The 10,277-nt window shown below is 34.4% G+C and overlaps 2 protein-coding genes across 3 annotated transcripts; both read right to left on the reverse strand.

The window, feature by feature from the left end:
• Positions 1 to 73: 73 nt before the first annotated feature.
• Positions 74 to 6,797, reverse strand: LOC108914186 (septin-1). 2 transcript variants are annotated; one of them, XM_018719921.2, is made up of 6 exons: positions 6,620 to 6,797; positions 6,181 to 6,373; positions 5,867 to 6,125; positions 1,418 to 1,622; positions 1,087 to 1,349; positions 74 to 633 (listed from the first exon to the last, which is right to left on the reverse strand). In XM_018719921.2, exons 1-6 carry the CDS (start codon positions 6,641 to 6,643, stop codon positions 507 to 509), a joined length of 1,071 nt encoding a protein of 356 aa, XP_018575437.1. In that variant the 5' UTR covers positions 6,644 to 6,797; the 3' UTR covers positions 74 to 506. The 2 variants fall into 2 exon arrangements, with proteins under 2 accessions (XP_018575437.1, XP_018575438.1); XM_018719922.1 differs by lacking the exon at positions 6,620 to 6,797 and adding an exon at positions 6,429 to 6,576.
• Positions 6,798 to 7,254: 457 nt separating this feature from the next.
• Positions 7,255 to 8,830, reverse strand: LOC108914182 (serine/threonine-protein kinase rio2). The gene is made up of 2 exons (XM_018719918.1): positions 7,564 to 8,830; positions 7,255 to 7,508 (listed from the first exon to the last, which is right to left on the reverse strand). Exons 1-2 carry the CDS (start codon positions 8,759 to 8,761, stop codon positions 7,255 to 7,257), a joined length of 1,452 nt encoding a protein of 483 aa, XP_018575434.1. The 5' UTR covers positions 8,762 to 8,830.
• Between the last annotated feature and the right edge of the window lie 1,447 nt (positions 8,831 to 10,277).

Consider the following 10,277-nt stretch of genomic DNA (forward strand, 5'->3'; position numbering starts at 1 on the left):
TTTTTTGATATTTTAAACGATGGAAAGAAGACACATGTAAAATATTTATATTTTATTATATAAAATACATCATACGTAAAAAAAAATGGGAGGCTGTCTAAAAACACAAATCAATAATAAAATTTGTCTTCCTAGCATTTTTTCAATGCAATTGCCACAAGAATAAAGACGTCCACATGATACGAAATCTAAATGGAAAGATCCAGAGTGGACGCCTTTAAATTACGACTACATTCAAAATTCCACAAAAATTCACGCCAAATCAACAAACGAAATCAAATTTACATAAAAATATGTACCAAGAAATGAAATATTCGAAACTGTCAGCTCATTTTGAATGCGTCACAGTCGCTGCTTATCTATAAAAAATACATAAATCTCTCTTTCTCGCGTAATCGTAAAGTATCTATCAGACATTAAAGTACATAATCTGAGCAAAAATAAAGATATAATATAGGCATCGTGAGATATGTAACACAAACTTGTAAATAAAAAATACTCTGGTATTATTGCGTCTGCTGCATTTTGGCCTGCATCGCCGCGATCATCTCCTGCATCCGTTTCAGTTCCGCCTCCTTCTCCTGCAAGATCCTGTCCTTCTCGTTGACTATGTTAGACTTATCGTCTATGATCCTAAAATATTTACCATATGAAATAAAATTTTAATACAAGCCGTTCATGAACTTGCAGTTTTATATTTGAAGGAATACAATTTTCGGTAAAAGCTTATTGCTAAAAATTTACCTCTGTAAAAGTTATGCATTGAAATGGCAGAAGAAAACATTTAAAATCAGGTCGCTGCACATTGCTTGTTACCGACGATTACTATTTAGTAAATATGTGAAGTTTTTTACATCCTCCGTCTAACACTGAAAACAAGTCATGCTTTTTTAGGTTTTAAGGGGAGAAAAAAGAATTGTGACCTTGAACAAGTCATCCATATTGAAAAGCAGTAGATTTCTCTTAGTTCTGTGGGTCTATGGGCGGTAAGTATTTAATAATTTTTGTGTGTCATATCGTTCAATTAAACAAGACGGAATTATTCTCGAATAATAAATTCCAAGTCATGAGAAAAAAAATACTTACGTATTCCTTTTAGGTGGCGGCGCCCCCTTGGCCAGCCTCTCAGACCTGTAGTTCTCGTAGTGCACCTGCTGCGTGATCTCCTGCAGATCCTGCATGTGCGTGATCAGCATCGTGCGCAGCTTGATGAAGTCGCAGTGCTCGGGGTTCTCCACCTCGACGACCCCCCAGGGGTAAAGGCGGCCCCTCACTTTCCTGCCACGGACCTCCAACAGTGTGTTGGCTCCACAAACGGCGAACGGCACCGCTTGCTTCAGTTGGCGCACCTGAAAACGCCATTTCGGTAATGACCGCATCGTTTTTTGTGGTGAATTCTTTGCCGATCGGTTTTTACCTGTTCTTTGTACTCCTCGTCTTCGTCAGAGTCACACTCGGGCAAGGAGTAGATCCGGATGCCTTGTTCAGCGATCTCGTCGAGGACTTTTTTCTTCAGTTTCAGCATTTCTTTCTTTGTAAGGACGTCTGCCTTGGCAATCACAGGAACGATGTTTACCTTGTTGTGGAGCTGCTTCATGAATTCTATGTCTAGTGGCTTCAAACTGAAAAAAAAATCTTAGAAATGTACAACAGGCAAGGAAAAATACTTTTTTTTCAAAAGATTTGCGTATTTAACACATAACATAATTTTATAATCTTTACCCAAAAAAGAAGTACAAAATATTTCTTTACGAGTTATCTCGGAGGATGAAATAACTTGTGGAAGTTTGTATTATTATTACTATTATTATTATTATTATTATTATTATTATTATACAGGGTGTTTTGGGTTTTAATCAGGAAAATTTAATAGGCGATAGAACTCAAACGCAAAAATAAACAGAAAAGTTCATATGAACTTCATTTTCCAAATACAGGGTGTCACAATTAATAAAAAAAATGTTTTTTTTTTTCAAATATCTCAAAAACTACTTGGCCGATTTTGATAAAACTTAGCACGTTTTTAGTAATAAGGGAAGGGCTTAATTTGATATTTGATGTAATCAGATTAAATGTAATTAATTTAAAGAAAAATATGAGAATGCCACTACCTTTTTATTTATTTTTTAAGTTTGATATTAACTTTTAAATTGAGTAATTAAAAATAAAGTTTTTTTCTGCATTTTTTAATACTTTTTGAGTAGAAAATAAATAAAAATTCCTTACTATTTATTTATTTATAACTGGAACTGTTGGAACTTTTTTGAATGCAGGAATTGCTGGCCAGGGAAATTTGTAAGGTATAAGGCTTATTAGAAAAAAATATTTTATTATTTCATTTTATTAACGAAATTAAATTTATTTTTCAAGGGGCAGGCAGATAAAAAAATGTGAAATATATTGAGAAAATCAAATATTCATATATTTGAATCTTTCGATTATATTTCTTTTAAAAAAGTTGTGGAATCAGAAGTTGAAGGAAAAATTTTGTCTCCGATAGATTCTGTTTTGGTTAAAGTTAGACAGCAGCTCTCTGGGAGGATTATGGAGAGGATTTCTAAAGCGACAGTTTCAAGATGGATATAACTGTAGAAATTTCTGCCACTGTCACATTAAAACAATTAGAAAGAGACATTTCGAACGTTTAAAAAAACACACGTTTCATTTGTATCTCTGAAATATAACATTAAATTGTTTTTGTAAGCATTGCTTTGAAATCGCAATAACATTTCCCAAACCATTGACTATACTATTTCCTTCCAAGTAGAGAAATAAAACAGTTTTTCTTAAATTATACACAGTCTGGCTATTAAGTTTTACGACTGATGTTATCGTGGCTAAGTGCGTGGCGCTATCTATGTGCAATCACAAGAACTACACAGTGGGAAGTTTTCCAAGTTACCAAACAAAATTTTATCAGTATATGTTATATGTGTATCTACCACGAATTTATAACGTTTTGCGTGCAGCGAGTTTTTGAAAGTTTTCATGGAAACGCACACTGAACTGCTGTACTAGATTGTCTAAGCAAGACGTTGAAAGTGTTACAAATATGGAAAATTTAGGTCGGCGCATTGCGTAAAGGGGATTGAAATCTATACTTTGTATAAGAAATTAAACTTATGGGAAAAGTACGTAGCAACATACATTTGGTCTTTAAAAAAGATGTAATAACCAAACTTCAGTGTACTACATGTTAAATATCAAATTATATCATTTTATTAAATAGCGAATAAACTTTTTTAAGAAAATTGGTTTGTTAGGTAACTATACAGGGTGTTTCATAATATATGCGCAGGACTTCAGGATGTGATAGCTCGTCCAAAAATTTGAAAAAAAGTTTGTATTACTTACCCTCTAAAATGCACAATTTTCGAGATTTCGTGTTGAAATTGTAAAAAAAATGTTGTGAATATCTCCGGAACCGCTTATCGTACAGAAAACAGCTTTTGTAAGCATTTACTACTCATAATAAGCTATGTTCTGTGCGAGAAAAAATTTTTTTCAAAATCATAATTGGTGAAGATTTTGAAGTGGAAGTGGGTGTTTTTCTCCCCAACTTCTACGCCACTGGAAAAAGTACGGTTTTGAACGCCCATTTGAACCCCCAATGTTTTCTATACAAAAAAAGTACTCTTGGTCATAAGCTCTAAAGTTGACCGTTTTCGAGAAAAATCTACTTTTATGTTGAAAAACATGGTCAATTTTTTTAAATAAAATTTTTTTACTAATTAAACAAAATTTATTTAATCGTTAGAACAAGTAACAAAACCAAACGTTAACTTCATAGTTGCAAAATTTAAAAAAAATAAATCGTACGCAGTTAAATTAAATGTTGGAAATGTCCTCCGTTAGCTTCAATGCACGCAGCAATTCTTCGACGCATTGACTGTCTAACACGCAAGAAAATTTCCGGAGTGTTCCGAATTATGTCGCAAGATGCAACAATGCCTTCTCTTAATTGATCAACATTTTCAACTGGAGTAGCGTAGACTAGGGTTTTGAGATGGCCCTAAAAGAAAAAATCTAAACAATTAAGTTCGGGAGATCGCGGGAGCCAAGGGTGGGCACCTCCTCGACCGATCCAACGGTCTTGGTATTCGTCATCCAAGTATTGGCGAGCAACCAAACTAAAGTGGGCCGGAGCTCCATCATGCATAAAGTACATGTTTTGTCTTACTTGAAGCGGTACATCTTCCAGCAGTTCCGGCAGTACTTGTTCTAGAAATTGTCGATAATCTGCACCGTTTAATCTGTTCGGTAAAAAATGTGGGCCTATCAAATGATCACCGACGATGCCAGCCCAAACATTCACGGAAAATTGTTGCTGATGATTGCCTTCTGCAATTTCATGTGGATTTTCTTCAGCCCGTATGTGGTTATTGTGAAAATTGAAAATACCATCTCTCGAGAAAGATGCTTCATCGGTAAACATAACTTCGGCTCCAAACTGAGACATGACATTTTCCCATAGTCGTTGGTGAATGAGTTGAAACAAGTTGTGATGCGGTACTTGGCGATCACGATGTCTTTCTTGATACAACCGCCTTGCTTCTGCCGAATTACCGTTCGCCATTCCGTAAAGGTAATGCATTTCGCACATTTCAGCGTTTGTGTAATTCATTTTTACTTTTGTAATACAAATTGACTTTTCGCAGGTACAAACTAATTGTTATTTTGACAGGAGGTAGCTTTTGTTTTAAAATTTAACGCCTACTTGATAAAAAAATTATAATACATTTAGTAAAATAAAAATTTTATTTCAAAAAATTGACCATGTTTTTCAACATAAAAGTAGATTTTTCTCGAAAACGGTCAACTTTAGAGCTTATGACCAAGAGTACCGTTTTTGTGTAGAAAACATTGGCGGTTCAAATGGGCATCTCAAAACCGTACTGTTTCCAGTGGTGTAGAAGTTGGGGAGAAAAACACCCACTTCCCCTTCAAAATCTTCACCAATTATGACTATGAAAAAATTTTTTTCTTGCACAGAACATAGCTTATTATGAGTAGTAAATGCTTACAAAAGCTGTTTTCTGTACGATAAACAGTTCCGGAGATATTCGCAAAAAACGAAATTTTTTTTACAATTTCAACACCCTGTATCTCGAAAATTGTGCATTTTAGAGGGTAAGTTAATACAAAATTTTTTTCAAATTGTTGGACGAGCTATCACATCCTGAAGTCCTGCGCATATATTATGAAACACCCTGTATATTTATAAAATTACCCAGTGAAACATGATCTGCTACAACTGATACCTGAGGATTTACGATACCTTTCAAATATAATTTATTACATTGGAAAAAACAGTATATGGACATAACTCAAAGGTAAAAGTTGATAAATTTACGACTCTACTTTCTCTGATACCAAATTTGTGCCTCAAGTAAGATCCAAAATAAACTGTATCAGTAAACAATTTATGAATGCTAATGATTATCTTTCGATGACCTTAATAGCTGTGTAAATAATCATTAATTATATTGACAAATATAACAATGGGAACAAAGCATTCTTCAATTAAAAAAATATTTATGTAGAAACATAAACAGTACACAACTGGTGGTACTTAAGCTTGTATCGTATAAATTTTAATTTTCCAAAACATATGTTTCTAAAAATGGCTGGTTAGCAGATGTTCATTGAACTTTGAAAGAATAGAAATAGGGTTTAAACTATATTCTGTTTATATTCAATGATTGTTTATCTAGAAGAGCAATTATATGCATTTCCTGCCTTTAATGAAATATGTAACCATTCATATTTAACCATTCATATTTAAAAGTCAAAATCAACAACAAAAAATTGCAAAACACCACTTACCATTGATTAAACAATATATAAATACTGAAACATTACTTACCCGTGGCCAAATGGCGAAATGAAATAAAAACAGCAATGTATGCGGTTGTCCATGATGTTCTTCCTGTTAAGGCCAGACTCGTCTCTTAAGAACCTCTCGAATTGCTCGTCAATGTACCGGATTATTTCAGAGAAGGAATCGGTGTTGTCAATCGCGTCGCCGTATCCCGGTGTATCAACAACAGTTAAGCGTAATTTAACACCTCTCTCCTCTATTTCTACAGTGGATGGTTCCAACTTCACAGTCTGTTTCAGTTTTTCTGCACAAAAAAATCATTAAAATATCCGTCAGTATTTCCTGTGTAAGTATCTTACCCACGGCATCGGGCACTAGCCTTTCAGGGTAGAGATCAGTTAAGAAAAGTGCATTAACTAAGGTAGATTTGCCGAGTCCACTTTCACCGACGACCATGAGGGTAAATTCAAAGCCCTTCTTGACGGATTTGCGGTGGACCTGGTTGGGGAGGTTAGCAAATCCTACATATCCAGGCGTTTCCAAGCTGGAGAACTGAAAAGAACGGTTAAAATAAGTATGTTTTCATTGTTCTAGTGGCACATGTTACTTTTTGCATGGCAAGGGATATATCCTAGGTTTTTATAAAACTTGTTAAAATAAACTATAGGTGTATATCCTTGAACTGTTATAAGTTGTGTTTATAAACAATACTGGCTATGTTTATTACAAAGATGCTCACTACTGCAAATTGAAGTCTTATCAGTGATAACCGGAATATAAAGAAATTTAGGTACTTACGTTTTTTACAGATTCGCTAGACATAGTTATCTAATCTCTAATTGGCACTGATAATAATATAAAGCTCTCTGATAAGGAAAATAATAGATAAGTTTTTTGTAAGCGAACTGTAGAGCTCCACAACGTAAACATCAAACAGCCATGTTATTTATTTGGTATAAAATAAAATGACACGATTGGTCTAGGTCGGGTGTGGCAATAGTCTTTCAGAAAGACAATAGCCTAACAAGAAATTTCCCTAAATGTAGAGAAATTGTCCCACTTACATTTCTGTTTGTCAAGAAGCATATGAAATGAAGGGAATAAAATAAAGTATTTCGATGTTGATCTAAATTAGCAGCTAGTTCTTTCGTTGATAATCAGATTATAAACCAATCTATGTTACAAACTGAAATTGGAGCAGATGATTGGTTAAATTTAAAAACAAGCAATATATTTTCTAATTCAACCAATCAACTGCTTTTATTTTAAGTTGTAATCTTCAAAGGAATTCACATACCAATAAAATCATTTTTGAAAATGTTTACAATTTAAATTGAAAATGTAAAATTATTTTTAAGTCCGTTGTGAGTAAAATACCTTTTACATATATATTTTTATTAACATAAATTAAGAATATAGAATATAAAAAACAGTTATCCATCATAAGCCCAAATTCCTTTGTTCTGCTTTATCGTGTTTATATTTTCCCGTCTGGTCCTCGTAACAGCACTAGCCTCTCCTTTCGCAACACATTTTTTCCTCTGATTCCGTCTTTCCCTTGCAGCAATCTGTTTCTTCAATCTCCTTTTTATTTCGTCTGGATGTATGGTGGTGGCTGACGATCTCACGCTTCCGGCCTCAAAATTGTCATAGGAATTGTCGGAAGACTGAAGATCAGAATGATCACCTAAAATGGGATAAAATTCAAAATATTATTACAAAAACAAAGTTGAACGGTTTACTTTTTTCATCGTCTTGTGGTAATCTGTTGTTCTTCATTTGCTCCACAATAAAATCAATTGTCGAGTAATTTGTATCAGTATTTGAACAGTTTGTTTCTGAATTTTTCTCAGTATTCGTCTTCTTATCATCAAGTGTCTCACACGCATCAAAAAATTCTTCTTTTTCATCCTCTTCCGCTTCTTCGTGACACAAATCATCCACACTTTCTTCATCTGTATCTTCATTATTTTCACTGTCGTCGATGCCCAATTCCTTATTGATGTGTTTAGACATTTCCTTTGTGAATCCAGAGCATAAAACTTCAGCATCCAAGTTATCGCTTCTTTCTATATCCGAAAATTTGGGGTATAACTCACTTTTATAGCTGAAACGTTTTTTGAAAAATTCCCGTACGCAGTTCACATCTCTATTAAAGAAAAATTCAGCGTTGGCATGTTCCGTCGAAATCATTTGCGGAAAATCTATTATAACGGGCTTTTCTCCTTCGGTTAATATAATATTGAACTCGTTAAAGTCTCCATGAATTACCCCTGAATCAGCAAATCTTACTATTAAATTCATTAGTTCATCATAGAGGGCATCGACATTTTCTACTTCCATCACATGGTTTAATAGTTTGCCTTGTATTAATTCCATAACGACACAGTGTCTGTTGAAATCTATCGGCTTGGGTACAGGAAATTTTCTGTCGTGTAGTGCAGTCATATACGCGAATTCCTTTGTGGCAGATATCCTGGATAAGTATAACCAAGACGCGGACTTACGATGCTTATGGTAGTCCCTCTTCTCCGTTACTTTACGAAAACAAACCCTACCAAGTCTATGGAGCTTTAAGCAGAGCTCTTCACCTTGAAGATTCGCAACGATGTATATGTTGCTCTCTTTCCCAACACCAATTTGGTTTCCAAAAGAGGCTACAGCCTCGCGTTTTGTAAGTGAATGTAAAGCTAAGTAATCGTATCCGGCATTAGTCAAGCGATATCCGTCGTACTTCTTACCCCTCTCGTAGCTTAGAAGTCTGTGTTTACACAGTTCCCGTAACAGTTTGTGGACCCCACCGTGCTGTAAATTTGCTATAGAAGCTGCCATAGGTGCGGGGACCAATTCGTGATTTTTCATACCCATTTCGATAGCTGTGAGCACCCTGAAGTCCTCCGGAGTTAGGTATCTCATTATGGATACGTTTAGTTTGCCCATTTTATCCTGTGTGTTTATAAAATCTTTGAAAGTTGCTAACACATGGATTGTTTTGGTAACAAAGTTAGGTTATGTGGTTGACGTTCTTCTTCTTCTTATTTTTTTTGGCCTTCACCCAGGTAGACAGATGTGGTTGACGTTGACGAGCAAGATTGTTCAAATTCCTAGTTAGTTACTTTCATCTTTATCTTTCACCAGAAACCAGAAGTGTTACCATAAAATACATTAAAAGACGCTACGTGCGCTCCAATCAGGAAAGGTGGGTGTGGCGTTTAAACCGCCAATTTTAAATGACAATATTGTCAAGGCGCGAAAACCGAAGTACCTGTTTTCTTAACCCTTAACCTTACTTCTATGTTTTGGCAATTTTAATTACCATTACCGTTATCGTCTGCTTTTAAGTCAAGTTTTTTTTCCCATATAGGATAGACTTTGCTAAATTTATCGTTTTAAATTGGATTTTAAATTACAAACTTATGGGAAATTATATTTCCTACATCTAAAAAGCAGAGTTTGTCTATTGTATTGAGAAATTTGCTCTGATTCAATTTTAACATATTAAAATCAGTCTAATCGGCATCTGTTTTCGTAGTTAGGGTCTTATTTATTTTTTTCTATAATGTTACATCACATCCCTGCAAACTTAAATTAATAGCGATTTCCATTGGGGAAAACTGGGGTTGCATTCGGGCAGCACTGACACTCCACTGGTTGTATTGAAATATGCTCTGGTGCAATCTCAATGGAATGACAATTTTTGCGTGGGTTTCTGACATTATAGGTTATGTTTATGTTTTGATTTTTATTAAGTCAAAGTAACAGTTGAAGTTTTTCAAAGAGGGCAGTTACAATGAATCAAAAATTAAATTTGAAATTTAAAATAAACGACAAGGAAGTTACTTTGTGTATTCCTGTAGACGAAACGGATCACTTATTTAAGTTTGTAGATGACATTTTCAATTAATCCTTCTAGTTTTGGCAGTTGTTTGCGTATAACTGGTATAACATACATTTTATCATCATCATTACTACTACTTGATAAAAACGATAATAATGGGGCAACAACTTTGTCCATATTTACTGTCATTTTTTCTTGCACTGACACCGGCACCAGCTTCAAGACCTCGTGCGAAATAATATACACTCAGAGCAAGAACTGTTGCTCTAGTTTTCCAATGGAATTTGAAAATTTGCACCGACTTGACCAATGGAACGTCAATGGTGCACTCAGTGTGCACCAGTTTTCTCAATGGAAATCGATATAAATTAATGACATATCCTATTGCGAGAGCTAATTCCGTGGATCAGTGGATCAATTCAATTTAAAGGTTAAACTAAATATTTTATACTTTTGCGAGTTTTATCCTAAATTGTTAACAAAATTAGTGTTGCGGCTTAATATTTTCCATTTAGAGACATACAAACTGTTTTCAAAGGTATATATTTTTTTTTAAGTAAAAAAATCGCGTATTAAACTTTCGCCAAGTATCTTAGTGGTTTGATATCAATGTATTAG

Source organism: Anoplophora glabripennis, unplaced genomic scaffold (genome assembly GCF_000390285.2).
Source record: "Anoplophora glabripennis isolate ALB-LARVAE unplaced genomic scaffold, Agla_2.0 scaffold1080, whole genome shotgun sequence".
Classification (NCBI taxonomy): Eukaryota; Metazoa; Arthropoda; class Insecta; order Coleoptera; family Cerambycidae; genus Anoplophora; species Anoplophora glabripennis.

Excerpts from the sequence above, each read along its gene's own strand:
- LOC108914186 (XM_018719921.2), bottom strand. The coding sequence starts at position 6,643 with ATGTCTAGCGAATCTGTAAAAAAC. Across the intron at positions 6,374-6,619 it reads CTAGCGAATCTGTAAAAAAC|TTCTCCAGCTTGGAAACGCC; the intron begins GTAAGTACCTAA and ends CGTTCTTTTCAG. Across the intron at positions 1,623-5,866 it reads ATTTCGCCATTTGGCCACGG|TTTGAAGCCACTAGACATAG; the intron begins GTAAGTAATGTT and ends TTTTTTTTTCAG.
- LOC108914182 (XM_018719918.1), bottom strand. The coding sequence starts at position 8,761 with ATGGGCAAACTAAACGTATCCATAATGAGATACCTAACTCCGGAGGAC. Across the intron at positions 7,509-7,563 it reads ACCACAAGACGATGAAAAAA|GTGATCATTCTGATCTTCAG; the intron begins GTAAACCGTTCA and ends ATCCCATTTTAG.